Source organism: Antechinus flavipes, chromosome 2, assembly GCF_016432865.1.
Source record: "Antechinus flavipes isolate AdamAnt ecotype Samford, QLD, Australia chromosome 2, AdamAnt_v2, whole genome shotgun sequence".
Classification (NCBI taxonomy): domain Eukaryota; kingdom Metazoa; phylum Chordata; class Mammalia; order Dasyuromorphia; family Dasyuridae; genus Antechinus; species Antechinus flavipes.
Genome location: NC_067399.1, coordinates 482,715,866 through 482,734,016, shown reverse-complemented (window position 1 = coordinate 482,734,016; position 18,151 = coordinate 482,715,866). Strand labels below are relative to the sequence as shown.

General features: G+C 36.9%; 1 protein-coding gene across 5 annotated transcripts in view; it reads right to left on the bottom strand.

Annotated features, from left to right (window-relative positions):
- PHKB (phosphorylase kinase regulatory subunit beta) overlaps window positions 1-18,151 on the bottom strand; it is a 234,724-nt gene that overhangs the window by 81,925 nt on the left and 134,648 nt on the right. For all 5 annotated transcript variants that reach the window (XM_051979792.1, XM_051979793.1, XM_051979796.1 and 2 more), the window contains one exon: window positions 15,808-15,902. In XM_051979792.1, coding sequence (XP_051835752.1) covers window positions 15,808-15,902 — 95 coding nt within the window. The remainder of the gene's footprint in view (window positions 1-15,807; window positions 15,903-18,151) is intronic.

Sequence of the window (18,151 nt, the reverse complement as noted above, 5' to 3'; positions counted from 1 at the left end):
ATAGTATTTAGATTATTTTTTTTTAAAAGAAGAAGCTAATCTCCTATTAGATTTTCATATCACAAGGGCTTCTAGAGTTTGTATTTCATAAAAATAAATTAGTAGTTAGTTTATCTGGTTTTTTAAAAAGAAAAAGGAAAGCTAAACTACTTATATTAAAAAGGAAAAAGGAAAAATTATGGCAATTGATGAGAAAATAAAGGAAACCATCAGAAACTATTTTAATTATATGCTCACAAAATTAATAAGTTAGAGGAAATACTTACAAAAATAGAGAATATGTAGAATACTTAGATTAACAAAAAGCAGGCTATTTAAATAGTCTAATATCAGAAAAACAAATTGCATGTCTTAAATGAACTCCCAAAGGAAAAAATAAAACTCCAGAACCAGATGGATTCACAAATGAATTCAATCAAACATTTAAAGAACAATTAACTCTAATATTATATAAACAGTTTGCAACAATGAAAAAAAGGAAACATTTCAGTGATATAAATATGGAGTTATTATTGAAACTGGGAAGAGTCAAAACATAGAGAAAACTTTACACTAACATCTCTAATGAAAACAGAAACTAAGTGGGTTATAACAACATATCAGAAAGATTATACACTATAACCACTTTGGGTTAATACCAGCAATGCAGGGTTGGTTCAATGTAAGGAAGATTATAAATATTAGCATCAGGAATGTCTGATTTTGAAAGAAAAATAGTAATGCAATTCATATGGGGGAAAAAAGAGATTAAGTATCTCAAGGGAATAATGAAAAAAAAAAGTAGAAAATAGCGTATCTCAAACTGTACTACTAAGAAGTAATGCTTAAATTTGGAACAATACTCAAAAAGCTATCAAAATGTGTATACCCTTTTACCCAGCAGTGTTACTACTGGGCTTATATCACAAAGTGATTTTAAAGAAGGGAAAGGGATCTGTATGTGCAAGAATATTTGTGGCAGCCCTCTTTGTAGTGGCCAGAAACTGGAAACTGAGTGGATGCCCATCAATTGGAGAATGGCTGAATAAATTGTGGTATATGAATATTATTGTTCTGTAAGAAATGACCAACAGGAGGATTTCAGAAGGGCCTGGAGAGACTCACATAAACTGATGCTGAGTGAAATGAGCAGGACCAGGAGATCATTATATACTTCAACAACGATACTATATGATGATCAATTCTGATGGACGTGGCCCTCTTCAACAATGAGATGAACCAAATCAGCTCCAATAGAACAGTAATGAACTGAACCAGCTACATCCAGGGAAAGAACTCTGGGAGATGACTATGAACCACTACATAGAATTCCCAATCCTTCTATTTTTCTCTGCCTGCATTTTTGATTTCCTTCATAGGTTAATTGTACACTATTTCAAAGTCCGGCTCTTTTTGTACAGCAAAATAACTGTTTGGACATGTATACATATATTATATTTAATTTATACTTTAACATATTTAACATATATTGGTCAACCTGCCATCCGGGGGAAGAGATGAGGGGAAGGAGGGAAAAAGTTAGAACAAAAGGATTTGCAACTGTCAATGCTGAAAAATTATCTATGCATATATCTTGTAAATAAAAAACTATAATAATTTTTAAAAATAATGCTTAAAATGATTTTTGTTGGAATCCTTACTAACTGCTAAGTAATTAGAGTTGATCTAATCTTACAAGAAGATGTTTTGGCCAGAACCTGAAACAAGGTACTAAGTAGAACTAATTAAGACAAGGCTTGTGTTCACACCTTTACTCATTGGAGTCCACAAGTATGCTAGCTTCACAAAGTACACTTTCTAACTTCAAGGGAGTTCACACCTCCCTTAAAGTCATTGGGCCAGAGAGCACTATGGGAGAAAACCCATAATCCCATTCTCTCAGAAGAGGCAGATAAAAGGCCAGCGATGAGGGATCTATGGCAGAATACATTTTTTCCTCTTGGCTGGCTGATCGCGCTGGACTCGAGAGGAACGACTCTGGTGCAGAGAACACTTTTGACGGATTTCAGTGGAGCTACGCCAGAAGCCCTCTCTCCGCGGCAAGTTGGTGGCTGGGCTCCCCAGAAGGAGATAAGAGAGACCTTCCATCTCTGTCTTGGTTGGAGGCAGAAGAAAGCAGAGGCAGAGGTTGAAGGACAGAACCTTTGGATTTGGAGACATCCGAAGGGCTCTAAGCCTCTAAACCGGCTGTGCTCTGAGAAGAACAAACTCCAACATTTGAACTCTTAACATTTGGTGCCCAAGCGTGGGAACCAAGGACCCTACTTTCACTGAAGAAGTCTCCAGTGACCAGGAACTGAGTGAGTACAACCTTTTTTGGCTGAAATGGGACAGATCCTAGGTAAAGATTCTCCATCCCCCACCCCAACCCCCCCAACCCCAGACCCACCCAGGAGTGGTGCTATAGAAAGCCTGCTTAAGCTGATAGAAGATCAAGGGCTACTTGTAACTTGGTCAACAGATCTCTGCATATAACAATGAAAACGGTCCTCATTCAGTTTCCATTGTAGTGTTCTATTTATACAATACAATACAGATGGCCTTAAAATACCGGGATAGCCAAAGGGGGAAGCCTGAGATAAAGGAGGAAGACAAAGAACAGATTAATGGCCATATCCCCACAGGGCAAGGAGACTTTAGTGAAGCTCAAGGGTGGGGTGAATCTGAGGCAGCCTCAGCCCGACCTGAGGAGCAGATAATTGACTCTCCTTCATCAACTCCACCCTCCGGGATAGAGGGAGGAGGGGTAGTGGGGGGGGGGCAGTGACAGCACCAGCACCTCCCCCCCAGCATCTAGCACCTTCCCCCCAGCATCCAGCACCTCCCCCCCAGTATCCAGCACCTCCCCCCCAGCATCCAGCACCTCCCCCCCAGCATCCAGCTGCTCCTTTGAGTAGATTGCAAAAGGGACTAATTAAGGCCAGAGAAGAAGGGAAAAATGTATCAGAATTTCAACACCACATTTTTCCTGTAATTCAACAGTTTAATTCTTCAGGTCAAGAAAGTAGAAGATACTCACCCTTTGATATAGAAATCCTCAAAGACCTGAAAAAAGCTTGCACTTTTTATGGGGCTACATCAGCTTATGTTAAGATGCTATTACAAAATTTGTCTTTTGAAATCTTGACCCCTAATGACTGGAAATCGATAGCAAAAATATGCCTAGAACCTGGACAGAACTACTTGTGGCTTTCTGAATATAGTGAGCTCTGTAGGATACAAGCCCAACAAAATATTCAAAGTGGAGTTCATACTGCAATCACCTGTGACCTACTAACAGGTACAGGTCCTTATGCAAATGTCACAGCACAAATTAGTTATTCTGTAGCAGCATATCAGCAAATTGCTGCTAATGCTATCAAAGCGTGGGCTTCTCTTCACAATAAAGACGACAAGGGGGGGGGCCTTCACAAAAATAACACAAGGGCCAAATGAACCCTTCGCTGACTTTGTGGGACGTTTGCAGACAGCTATCATAAGAACAAATGGAGAAAATGCAATAACAGACATTTTGATAAGGCAACTTGCTAAGGAAAATGCTAATGAGGTTTGCAGAAGAATTATACTAGGACTGCGCAAGGATGCTCCTTTAGAGGAGCTCATAAGACGCTGTGCCACAGTGGGCACAGGTGCCTTTTATAGCCAGGCTATGATGCAGACTTCCCAAAATCCAAACATGAGAAGACAGAATCCCTCTTGGCAAGGGACTTCCAGAGAGACTCGTAGATGCTTTCAGTGTGGAAAAGTAGGACATCTGAAAGCTCAATGTTGGTATAGAGATAGAATGGGAAGACAAGATGGGAGAACAAGACCCCAAACCCCATGTCCAAAATGCAACAGAGGCTTCCATTGGGCCTCAGAATGCAGACAGATTCAGGGAAACGGGATGAGGGGCCCAGCCCCAGGGCCCAAGGCAAAAAACACTTGGGGCATGATGGCAGCCAATGGTGCACCCAGAGAGTGCCTAGAAGTCCAGTACCCAGACATGACCAATCAGCCAGAAAGCCATATGATGGGAGAAGGGGATTACACAGTCAACCAGCCAGGAAGCAACCTGATGGCAGAAGGGAATTACAATTGGGGAGAATAGAGCTGTATGCAGCTGGGACAACTGAGATACCCCCTGGAGAGGTGAAATCTGTTCCTCTCCAGCCTATGGATCCCCTACCTCCAGGCACAGTAGGCTTGACCATTTCACCTCCTTGTATGTACAAAACAGTGTCCATCCACACACTGATGTGGGAAACTGGGGAATGTGTAGATAATATCCCAGTCACTAATACAGGTAGACAATGTGTGACTTATCACCCAGGAGACATAGTAGCATCAGGTTTACTCATACAGAATCCTAATAAGCAGCCTCGTGATAGTCACCCAGGTTCTGACTCCAGACCACAAAATCCAGGAATATACTGGACAGCAGCAGTAACGGCTGACCGACCTATGCTCACTATCTATATAAATGGCCTACCATTGGAAGGATTGGTAGACACAGGTGCGGATCGTACAGTTATTAGAGGTGCCAGTTGGCCCAGTCACTGGCCAAAGATTAAAGCAGATACCTATATGTCTGGAGTAGGAGGATCAATAGCAGCTGAAGTTAGTGCTGCCCCTATGAGATGGACTTTTGAAGGCAAAACAGGAGTTTTTACTCCTTTTATAGTTGAAAAAATCCCCATCAATCTGTGGGGAAGAGACGTTTTACAACAATTGGGGTTAAAAATGAGTACTTCGGTTTTTTAAGCAGGGCTGCTGTTGAAGGCCTGCCAACACTTTCACCTATTCCTATCCAATGGAAAACTGATACACCAGTATGGATAGAACAGTGGCCCTTAAGTAGCGATAAAATTCAGGCCTTATTAGATATAGTACAGGAGCAGCTTGAACAAGGGCATTTACAACCTTCTCTAAGTCCTTGGAATTCACCAGTGTTCGTTGTAAAAAAGAAATCGGGAAAATGGAGGCTGCTCACTGATTTAAGAAAAGTGAATGAACAGATGGAAACTATGGGAACTCTTCAGCCTGGACTTCCATCTCCTACTCAGCTTCCTAGAGAATGGCCTCTTTGGGTTATAGACATCAAGGATTGTTTCTATTCCATTCCTCTGGATGAGGAGGATATGAAGAGATTTGCCTTTTCGGTGCCCAGTGTCAATTTAGCTGAGCCTTATAAAAGATATGAATGGACGGTTTTGCCACAGGGAATGAAGAACAGCCCCACTATGTGTCAAATGTATGTTGCTGCTGCTCTTGCTCCAATAAGAAAAGCATTTCCAAAAGTTATGCTATTACATTATATGGATGATATATTGGGATGTGCACCTGAGGAACAAATTCTAGAAGCATGTCTACAAAAAACCATAGAAACACTAAGATACTACAAACTTCATATCGCTACAGAAAAAATTCAAAGGCATGCTCCTTTTCAATATTTAGAATATGAAATATATCCTAAGGCACTTACACTACAAAAACGTCTTTAAGAACAGAGAGGTTGAACACCTTAAATGATTTCCAAAAATTAATAGGAGATATCCAATGGATGCGTCCAGTATTAGGTTTAACTACCAATCAATTGCAACCCCTATATGACATTTTAAGGGGAGACACTGCTTTAAATTCACCACGCCGGCTTACAAAAGAAGCTCAAGAGACCTTGAGAGAAGTTGAACTGGCTTTATCCAATGTAGTTGAGAGAGTAACTCAAAAACCCTTGGAAATATCAGTTTTTGCTACGAAAGAAGCACCCACAGCAGTCCTTCATCAAGGAGACAGTGTGATAGAGTGGGTGAACCTCCCAGCACAACCAGAACAAAGCCTTACGCCTTACCCGGTGCTTGTGGCTAGAATTCTATTAAAGGCCATTAAGCGAGCAGTACAATTATCTGGGACAAGACCTGACAAGATATATACCTTCTATACAAATGCACAAATTAATGTATGCTATGAAACCATCCCAGAGTGGCAAATTTTATTGGCCATGGCTCCAAATTTTGCACATGGATCTCCATTAAAGATAACCAGACTACTGCATAATTGGTAATGGATTTTTGAAGAGAAGGTTTCTAAGGTTCCTCTTGAAGGACCAACCATCTTTACAGACGCAGCCAAACAAAATATTTGTGCTGTATACTCTCATGATCTAACCGTAAAAAGAGTAGTCAGAACTCCTTTTCAGTCCACTCAGCAGAACGAATTATATGCGATCATGCTAGCTCTCACTTATTACCCAGGCGACATAAATATAATATCTGATTCAGCCTATTCAGTAGGTGTGGTACAAAGAATTGCCACAGCCCAAATAAAATTTGCAGCTTCTAATATATATCAGCTCTTTAAGGAACTTCAAGAGCAAGTGAGAAAGCATCCAGGAAAGATTTATATCCTGCATGTCCATTCACATAGTGGACTTCCAGGTCCTATTTTTGATGGAAATTCAAAGGCAGATAGCCTTTTAACTATGTTGGCCAGTACGCCTTTATTTCAGGAGGCCCAGGAATCCCATTCTAAATACCATCAGGCTGCTCGAGCTTTGCGTTTACAGTTTGGGATTACAAGAGAAGAAGCTAGGAGCATAGTAAAAAGCTGTACAGCTTGCCTTCCCTTCCACGCTCCTACACTGCCTCCAGGGAAGAACCCTCGTGGTTTGAGACCCAATGAAATCTGGCAAATGGATGTGACCCATTATAAATCTTTTGGTCGTCTGTCTTTTATCCATGTTGTAGTAGACACCTTTTCAGGATTCACTTTTGCCATACCAGCAGCAAAAGAGACAGCCCGAGTGGTCACTGAATTCCTCATTCAAGCATTCGCAATTATGGGTGTGCCACAAGAAATAAAAACAGATAATGGACCGGCATATACCTCCAAACATTTTGAACACTTTTGTGCACAGTATAAGATTTTACACACTACTGGCATACCCTTCAATCCTCAAGGTCAAGCAATAGTAGAAAGAAGAAACAGAGACATTAAGACACTCCTCCAAAAACAAAAGAAAGGGGGAGCCACGGGTAACCCTAGAGAACTTCTAAATTTAGTTCTCTATACCATTAATTTTTTAATCTTTGATAAAGATGCACTGGCTCCAGCAGACAGGTTTTATAACCCACCAGAAGAGCAGCGTCCAGTGCGAGCAGCTCCACTATCTTTAGATAATCGCCAGGTGATGTGGAGAGACCCAGAAAGTGGTGAATGGAAGGGACCAGATAGGCTAACTGCTTGGGGGAGAGGATTTGCTTGCATCTCTACAGGTGGAGAAGGAATCAGATGGGTGCCTACGAGCCGCATTCGCCTTGTCCATCGCAGAAAGATGGAGCAGACCCTTGAAACAAAGGAGAAGACCCAAGAAATATCAGGTGGTTCTATTGCTGATTGTGCTCATAAGAATTATTAGATTCCTGGCACATGAACTAATGGACAATGGAATCCTATTGGACTGTTTCTAGGACTTATGGACATGTGTAAATTTTCAGATTGATTCTTGTTATTTGTTACATTACTACTAGCCTGTGTTATATTGCTATGTGCTCATGTAAATTATGTATAATGCCTCCCATATTGATGGATTTATGTATACCATGTATATCTGTTACAAAGTTCTGGCCCATATTGATAGATTTATGTGTACCCCCTCAGAAACCCCCTATGTTTTAAAACAAAAGAAAGGGGGAGATGTTGGAATCCTTACTAACTGCTAAGTAATTAGAGTTGATCTAATCTTACAAGAAGATGTTTTGGCCAGAACCTGAAACAAGGTACTAAGTAGAACTAATTAAGACAAGGCTTGTGTTCACACCTTTACTCATTGGAGTCCACAAGTATGCTAGCTTCACAAAGTACACTTTCTAACTTCAAGGGAGTTCACACCTCCCTTAAAGTCATTGGGCCAGAGAGCACTATGGGAGAAAACCCATAATCCCATTCTCTCAGAAGAGGCAGATAAAAAGCCAGCGATGAGGGATCTATGGCAGAATACATTTTTTCCTCTTGGCTGGCTGATCGCGCTGGACTCGAGAGGACCGACTCTGGTGCAGAGAACACTTTTGACGGATTTCAGTGGAGCTACGCCAGAAGCCCTCTCTCCGCGGCAAGTTGGTGGCTGGGCTCCCCAGAAGGAGATAAGAGAGACCTTCCATCTCTGTCTTGGTTGGAGGCAGAAGAAAGCAGAGGCAGAGGTTGAAGGACAGAACCTTTGGATTTGGAGACATCCGAAGGGCTCTAAGCCTCTAAACCGGCTGTGCTCTGAGAAGAACAAACTCCAACATTTGAACTCTTAACAGATTTTGTACTAGTTTTTAAAAAGAAGTTGATTAGTGAAAGATTAAGTACACAACATAAAAAACTAAGGGCAGCTAGATGGCACAATTAATAAAGCACGAGCTCTATTAAGTGAATGAAGTCAGATAGACCCAAGTTCAAATCCAGTCTCAGAAACTTAACACTTATAAGTGACTCTGGGCAAGTCACTTAACCCCAACTGCCTCACCAAAAAAACCAATATAAAAGAAAATAAAAAAACATACAAAAGCTAACCAACATAGTAACACAATATTTGATATGCCTAAAGATCCAAGTTACAGAGGAAAAGCTCCATATTTGAAAAAAATATGCTGGGAAAACTGGATAAATAGTATGATAGAAATTAGGTTCAGATCAATACACACTATACAACAAGAAATGGATACATCACCTAGATATAAAAGGTCACATCATAAACAGAAGAACAAGGGAGAAATTACCTCTTATAGTTTTGGGTAGTGGAAGGGTTTATAACTAAACAAGTGATAGAGAGGAACATACAATATAAAATGGATTACCTTGATTACATAAAATGTAAAAAAAAAATTAGATTATAAATCTAATATAGTAAAAATTATAAGAGAAACAAGTAACTAGAAAAAATTTGTAATGAGTTTCTCTGATAAAGGTCTTCTATCCAAATATAAAAGAAGCTGTTAAATTTTTAAAACTAAGAATCATTCTCCATGTTAAATGGTAAAAAGATATGAAAAGATAGTTTTCAAAAGAAGAAATTCAAGCCATCAAAAATCACATTAAAAATCTAAATTGTTAATAAAGAAAAAAAAAAGCTAAGATATAACTTTATCTATATATCAGATTTATCTATATAACAGATCTAAATATCAGATGATAAATGTTAGAAAGGCTAGAAAATAGGTATACTAGTGAGCCACTGTTAAGAGGGGTTAATAAGTTTAGCCACTCTGGAAAACAATTTGGAATTCTGCCCAGAATTTATTAACAGGGCATACCCCTAGACCTAACTGTACTTTACTAGAGAAATACTACCAAAGAAACTGAAAAGGAAAAATTTCAAAATATTTATAGCAACTCTTTTAATGATAACTCAAAATTGGTAATTAAGGGGATGTTCTCCTGAGGAATGGATAAACAAACCATGATATATGAATGTAACGCATACTATTGTGCCTTAAAAAATAACAAAACAGCCAATTTTCAAGGAAACTAGGAAGACCACTATGAACTGATGCAGAACAAAGGGAGGAAAAAAAATAATTTATACAATGATAATATTATGGGAGGAGGGAAAGCAACTTTGAAAACTCATATCAAAAAAAATAATAAAACATGAATCCAGAAGAATTGTGGCAGGATATTAGCTCAAGTCTTCCTGATTTAAAGTCCAGCATTTTATGTAATGTACTACCCAGCTGTCTGATAAGAAGAGTACTATCTTTCACCTAAGTACTTCAAGAAACCATAATCATCCATGTATAATGCAAACTGCAACTCCTTTACAACCTAGAATTTCTTAGTGTATTTCTATGGTCAAAAATTAACTATTGTGACTATGAGACTTTCCCAGCTTGATTTTAGAATGACTTTCAAATGCAAGACATGCAGTTTTGTCAACCAGGCTTATTAAAAAATCTTTTCAAGTTTGACAGAAACTATCTGAGTTTATATTCTGCTTATACAAAGCTTAAGAACCCAGAGTTACCTACACATCATGATGTACTAGAGGGTTTTTTTGGATGAACCTTTTTGAATCACATTATAAAAAACTGCTGTGGTACATCCCTTGTGATAAAAGAGTTTATGCACCTTCTAAAATGGATTGGTTCCTAACAAATAATTTATGTTATTGGGAGTCTCTAGCTTATCATTCATCTTATCATCTTACAAAGGCCATGAGATAGGAAAGTAGAATGTGTAGGTAGGTATTATTAATCCTAGATGTTGTTTAAACAAGTAAGTGGATTTGCCTTCAGCCCATTTTCCTTTCAAATATTTTTTGCATATAATTAGGAAATGATATCAGCAAATGTTTAATTTAGCTCATTTTCATCTGGGTAGGATTAAAAAAATGTTCCTTTCCAAATCATATGATATACTTTTTTCTGCATATCTCCAAAAATTCTCATTCTTGGAAATTGTTTTCAAAGTGTTACAATTGTTATTATCTACAATAGAAGTTTCTTTTTTTTTCTTTCTTTTTTTTTGTATATGTAATTTTTTAAAAATTTTTATTTAATAATTATTTTATATTGACACTCGTTTCTGTTCCGATTTTTTTTTCCCTCCCTCCCTCCACCCCCTCCCCTAGATGGCAAGCAGTCCTTTATATGTTGGATATGTTGCAGTATATCCTAGATACAATATATGTTTGCAGAACTGAACAGTTCTCTTGTTGCATAGGGAGAATTGGATTCAGAAGGTATAAATAACCCGGGAAGAAAAACAAAAATGCAGATAGTTCACATTCGTTTCCCAGTGTTCTTTCTTTGGGTGTAGCTGCTTTTGTCCGTCATTTATCAATTGAAACTCAGGTCTCTTTGTCACTTCCATCAAAATATGTCCTCATACAATATCGCTGTCGAAGTGTATAATGATCTCCTGGTTCTGCTCATTTCACTTAGCATCAGTTCATGTAAGTCTCGCCAGTCCTCTCTGTATTCATCCTGCTGGTCATTTCTTACAGAACAATAATATTCCATAACATTCATATACCACAATTTACCCAGCCATTCTCCAATTGATGGGCATCCATTCATTTTCCAGTTTCTAGCCACTACAAACAGGGCTGCCACAAACATTTTGGCACATACAGGTCCCTTTCCCTTCTTTAGTATTTCTTTGGGATATAAGCCCAATAGAAACACTGCTGGATCAAAGGGTATGCACAATTTGATAATTTTTTGGGCATAATTCCAGATTGCTCTCCAGAATGGTTGGATTCGTTCACAACTCCACCAACAATGCATTAGTGTCCCAGTTTTCCCGCATCCCCTCCAACATTCATCATTATTTTTTCCTGTCATCTTAGCCAATCTGACAGGTGTGTAGTGGTATCTCAGAGTTGTCTTAATTTGCATTTCTCTGATCAATAATGATTTGGAACTACAATAGAAGTTTCAAACACATTTTATATGTAGCTTACAACACTCTCAAATGTGGCCCAAAAAGATTAAAATGCAATTGGGAAATACTTAACAAAATAAATAAAAATAAAACAAAATGTAGATAATACCACATTTTAAAACTAAATCAATATACAGCCTGCAGGCATCTTTTTGTATGGATAAGTGGCCCCATGTCTATTTGAATATAACATAACTGGACTTTTTCCCATTTGTACCACAGCAGAATGCCTAATTTTCAAGAGAAATTGAAATTCAGACCCAAATTTCATTAGTCAAGGGGAATTTGAGGCCTATAAATTAAACCAAGACAAAGAAGCAATTTGGAGAGACAGAGACATATATATATATATATATAGAGAGAGAGAGAGAGAGAGAGAGAGAGAATGAGCACAGAGAAGAATATAAAGTTGTCATAACACCACATTTTATCCTACTAAAGTGCTATGTATGAAATATATCATTTAGAAAATCTTAATTGATTCATGGATTACAAGAATTCAAGTATTCATCATATAGCTCTTTACTTGTATGCCTTTTATGTTGTTGGAGTGAGGGTCCAGGATACAGATCCCTGTTCGGGTGCCAAAATGTTGTTGGAGTTCTTGTTCTTCTTTAAAATATAATATAATATGAGATGGTTCTCTCTGGGAGAAAGCAGGTTTCTTGGAGAGGTTTTCTGGAGGCAACCTTAGTTGTAGTTGAAAGTAATAATCACCCAAAATGCAGCCAGGTGATAAAAGTTCAGAGCCTATCTCTCTGCTTTGTTCCAAGAGCTCCCTCCGAATGTCTCTAAATCCAAAGGTTTGTCCTTCAGCCTCCAGCCAGCCAAATGGAAAATGGAATGGATCTCTCTTGCCTCAGAGAGAGGGCTTCTGGCTCTCAATCGCCAATATAGCCCGGTTAGCTTTTCTTAGAGGCCTCTCTCTCTCCTTGGTTCTAAGAGCTCTTGCCGCTTTGTCCTTTGCTTCTGCCTCTGCTTTCTTCAGCCTCCAGCCCGCACAAAGATGGAATGAATCTATTGTCTCCTTCACTTGGGGTTCAGCTAGCTTTCTGGCGAGTCTTTCAGACCAGCTTGGTCTCAGTGGAGGAAGTACAGGAGCCCAACCACCACAGTGGTGTGAGATGAAGATGAATCTGATTGTGCCTCCGAGAGAAAGTGCTTCTCCTCAACTGAATTGATGTTCCCTTCTCAATCTTCTGCTGAATTTTCTTCTGCCACCAGCCAGCCAAGTGGAAAATGGAATGAATCTCTCTCTAATTGGGCCTCTTTATATATGATTTCCCAAAGGTTGACTCCTCCTTCTGGAGGCACACCCAAGGGAGGTGTGAATTCACAAAGTTACAAAGTTTACTTTGTGAATCTCCCATACTTGTGAACTCCAATGAGTAAAGGTGTGAACACAAGCATTGTTTCAATTAGTTCTACTTAGTACCTTGTTTCAGGTTCTGGCCCAAAACATCAACTCTAATGAGTTAGCAGTTTGTAAAGATTCCAACACTTTTATGACCTTATCATGTATTATTTTGCTGTTATTATATGATGTATTTCCCTACAAAACTCTAAATTCCATAATGACAATGACTATATCTAAACTTTCTTTCTATCACATAGTATAGAACTTTGCACATGGTGAGTACTCCATAAATGTTTGTTGAATTGAAAGAAATAAATTTGTTCTAGAAAATAAACTCATTTCAATATGTAAAGCGTGATTCTCTGAAAAGTAATCAGACTTTCCTTTTGCCTTGCTCTACAAATTGGAAGGGTAGGGAGGGGAAAGCTGCATTCTCACAGAAGATGAATTTTTATGTAGTGAGCTATGAGGAGGGAAATATTCATTCTCCAATTCTTTGAGTTTTAAATGTAAATGAGTCATGGGAAGTGTGATAAATTGGTTCTTGGCATCTCATTGCTTTAATATCATCTCTCTAGCTTGTCACCTCAAATGCCAGAAAATTGTTGTGGGACTGACAGAATACTGGCTTCAAATATTCTGGTATTCAAATATTCCTGGTATATTTGAAATATGACCCTTCCTTATCCTCCCCCCAGTATTACAGTTCATCAATGCTTTACTTACAAAGCTTCAAGCAAATAAAAATGCTTTTCTATCTCTCAAAAAGATTAGGGAACCCTCATCTAATAAATGATGCTTTCTGGCTTAAACACTCTTTAGGTTCAAAGTAAAACCATAGCATCATAGATTTAGAGCTAGAAGGGACCTTAGAGATCATCTAGTTCAAACTCTTGACCCTACAGATGAGAGTGCTCTGAGGTGTAGAGAAGTTAAGTTAATATAGATACTAAGTGATAGAGGCAGAAATGTAATCTGGGTCCTCTTACTCCAAAAACCAGTGCCTTTTTAAGAGATATAAATTAGATATAAAACAATTTTATTTATTCAAAGGTGAAATTAAATAGGGATAAATGTAAAATCCTCTACTTGGGTTCCAAAAATTAACTTCAAAAAGTATTAGTTGAAGGAGCCAAGAACACACACACACACACACACACACACACACACACACACACACACACACACGTTTTCTGTTTGACCCCAGAAGGCAAAACAAAGAACATTAGGTAGAAACTATGACTTAATAGTTATAGTCCTGATGAAAGGAAAATCTTCTTAGAATGAGAGGTAACAAAAGAAGGAATAGACTTTATGGAGAGTTAATGGATTCCCCCAAACAGAAGTCGTCTAAAACTTGATTACCACTAGTTGGGTATAATGTAGAAGAGATTGTTGTTTATGTATAAGTTGGATTGAATATTTTAGGGTTGGATTTTTAATAGGTGTATTTCTGAGATCCTTTTAACTTCAGGATTCTATGGATCAAGAATAGCTATTTAGGGGATTCCATAAAAGCCTTTCTTCTTATCTGACAACAACTCATTAACAAGTAGTCTTTGTGATTATTAAACCAGTCCTGAATTCCTCTAAATACACTAGTGTTTAGCATGCATCCTTCCATCTTGTACACAAGAATTGCATAAAAGACTTGATAAATACTTCACTGGGCTCTAAGCATACCATTATGTCTACAATAGCCTACTGATCTGCCTATTTATTCTTTTCATTAGAAAAAAAAGTGGCAGAATGAGCTGGGGTGAGGACAAGATTGGTTTTGCATATTGCAATCTTGATGGAGCTTTGTTAGCTATTTCTTGGTTACTAATTTCCTTTTTAAAAACTCACAAGCTATATCTTAAATTATATGATTTCAAATTTTGATTTTTTAAAAAATTTTGAAAATCAGTTCATTTGCTCTCTTCCTATGGCAAATTTTTCTTCTCCTCTACTTTATCATGAGATACTTCTCACATTATTCAAGATCAGTGGGAAATTATTGTTACATAGTAATGTGTGAATTTTTCAAATTTATGAAAAACAAAATGCTTTTATAAGTATCTTAAATATTAAAAATTCACCACCTTAAATAAGATTTAAAAAACATAACCCAACAGAACAAAACCTATGGGTCATAATGGAACTATGGCTTGCACATTGTAGACAGTGGTTGCCAAACATCTTTTAAAAATGTATGTTTAGTGTGCTTTTATGCATATATGTGTATATGTAGACATATGTGTGCACACATATATAAACCTATTTCAAAATATATGGAACAATTCATTTTAATATGCATATCTCTTTTAAGTGGTGGTTGTTTTCTACTTTAATGCATTTTTACTGCTTTGAATCCCAGGTACATATTCAGATTCATTTCTTCTCTCTCTTCAGGTAGTTTCCACAATATATAAAGTTTTCATTTGAAATGTACTCATTATTGATACCATTTGCTACTTCAGAGTTTGTTCAAGTCAACATCAATCTTATTCATCCTGCAAATGCTTATTTTGCTGAACCAACAGTCTGAATCCGTAGAAACTAAATTTCAAACATTTTTAAAAAATCACATCATCTGTTACTGGTAACAAAGTCTCCAACTGTTATTCTAGATTTTTATGGAAAAAGGAGTAGGAACAAATACTCATGGTGTTCCATAAGATAACACAAATATAAAATGTAAATAGCCTTATCTCTCCATGAAAAGTTTTTTGTATATTTTCTGAGATTGCTTGTACATTATTGGATACTTTGGCTCCTCCATTGCAAATTCAGTGGCCTACTTAGAAAATTCAATGCTTTCTTAATATTTTTTTTCTCACTTAGCAGAAGTTCATTGATCTAAGCAGAACTTAAGTATAAAGAAAAAAAAGCATATTCTTTCTTAAGAAGTTATGTAAGGAAAACAAATGACCTTATGAGATTCTACTTAGTAACCTTTCACAATATTGCTTGATTTAGTGACAAAATAATAATAGTAATAATAGTAAAATAAAAATAGCAATAATAGTAAAAATAGTAATGATAATAAAATATGTCATTACCTGATTAGAGAATCTCATGCTAACATTCCGCTGATCCTGTAGAGGGACGTACCTATGGATTGGGTCAATGTCTTTAGGACTTATTAAGTCATCAGCTGAAAAGGAAGAAAAGAAATGACTACATCAAGTTGAGTCTAACATTTCAATGGCGCATCAGATACTATGCAAATCAAATTTTTTATGATCTGTAGGAAAAGTGCAGCTTCCACCATTTATCCTAACAATCGCAAAACTCTTTCCCTCTTTTTTCCCAGACTCAACTCCAGGTTTGAAGAGCAAAATATGAGATGACTCAGTCAGGATGAAAATATTAAAAGCACATACAAAATGACCAGGATTATTTGCGTATATTAGTATAGATTCTATAGATAGGTTTTCATAGCATTGCACAGCAAAGAGAGAGCTGACCTTGAATCCAGCAAAAACTGGGATCAAATCTTTCTTCTGAGAAGTATTGACTATATGACCCTGGATTAATTGCTTAATATCTTAGTTTAGTCACTTAACATTTCTAAACCTATATATGGCAGAGAAGGTGTGAATCCACATTGCAGTCATTTCCTTACCAGAGAGTTCTCTCTAATAGCAAAATCATAGAATTAGTTCCTTTTCCTATCCCATAAACTTAAACGTAAAAGATCAGTTAGTCTTGCACCAACATTTTAACATGAGGACAAGAGACCCAGGAAGGTATCCAAGCTAAAAAAGGTAATGGAAGAGGCAGAATTTGAACCCATGGCTCTTTAGACAATAGCACACTATTTTTCATTCCTTCAAGAAGCAATCACCTCTCTATTCTGAAGCAGAAGGGCTGAATATTTTAATCAATAAATTGGAAGAAATCATTAGTCATTTAAACTAAAAAAAACAAAATCAGGAAAAAAAAGAAAAAAAAAACCTGTGAATTATTTTTCCATCTTAATAAACAGTTCAATCATAAAGACATTTGAAGCTACTTGAGTGGGAGTCATAATGTAATTACAGAACTAAAGTTACAGAGCATAATATTAACTTGCCAAATTGCTGAACTAAAGAATATTTTTAAATTGCATTTTCATTATAAAATCTTTTAAAAAAACTGAAAATCCCATTTTTTCTTAAGAAAAAGAAATCAGTGCATTTGATTTTTCATTTTTTTCCAATGGCATGTAACCTCAATTACAAGGAGATACACAGGGTAAAAATATCATGAAATGAAATCTGTCAGTAGTTTGCAGATATTTACAATATTTTTGGCAATGGTGAACTTATTCTTTTTGGGAGAAGCAAGAATGAAATTTAATATAATTTTTAGTTGCTGCTAAACATAAGCACAAAGCCCAAAGCAAACCTCTAAAATCCCAACAATAATGGGCCTTATAATTTGTAGAATGTTGAATATTTGCTCTGTAAGCGCAACGGCTGCTGCTGTTTACAATATGCAAAAACTATTTTTTTAATAGTTTTAAAATTCTATCTACACACATGGTCTCTTAAAAGTACTAATCAATACAGATGAAGAGAAATGAGACTATTTGTGCTGAAAGACAAATTTAACTGTTTAAAAAGGATGGTGTGGAAATTTCAAACTACAGGCACACTTTAACTGATGCACTTAGAATTATACCTATGATATACTTGCTCAGCTTTGAAAAAGTCATGCTAAATGGATCCATCAGTCACAATGGGAAGTGTTTTCCATTCAGAATTAGAGAAAAAAATCATATCCATATAAAATTAAAAATAACTCAAGCATATATTAAAAATAACTGAAGCATCTTCAGTTTATCTGAAATTTTTTAGCAATAGAAATGATTTTTCATTTCATACGCTACATGTACCATTGGAACACTGAACAAAGACCAACTGGTAAACTTCAAATAATGCTAGGATACATACTCTATAAATTCATTTGCATATAGTAATCAAACTAGTTGCATAACTGTATGTATAAATGCACAATGACAAAAATTTGACAAATATAACAGGTAATCAAAAGAATAATTAACAAAAGTGCTTATAAAATTATGTGAGGCAGTATAAATCTATGCACAATGGACTTATGTTCTGAGTGGGGATAATATCTTGTTGGTATAATTAAAAGGCTCTCAATCACTTACCAGTTTTTAGGACACTTTTTTTTGCAAGGCAATTGCAACTAAGTCACCTGTCCAGGGTCACACAGCTAGGAAGTATTAAATGTCTGAGATCGAATTTGATCTCAGGTCCTCTTGACTTCAGGACTGGTACTACTATCTACTGTAACATCTAGCTGCCCCTTTTTAAGACAATCTTAAGAAGTTTCTTGGATGGAACTAAAATTCGGTAAACAAACAACAACAACAACAACAACAAAGGTAAAAAC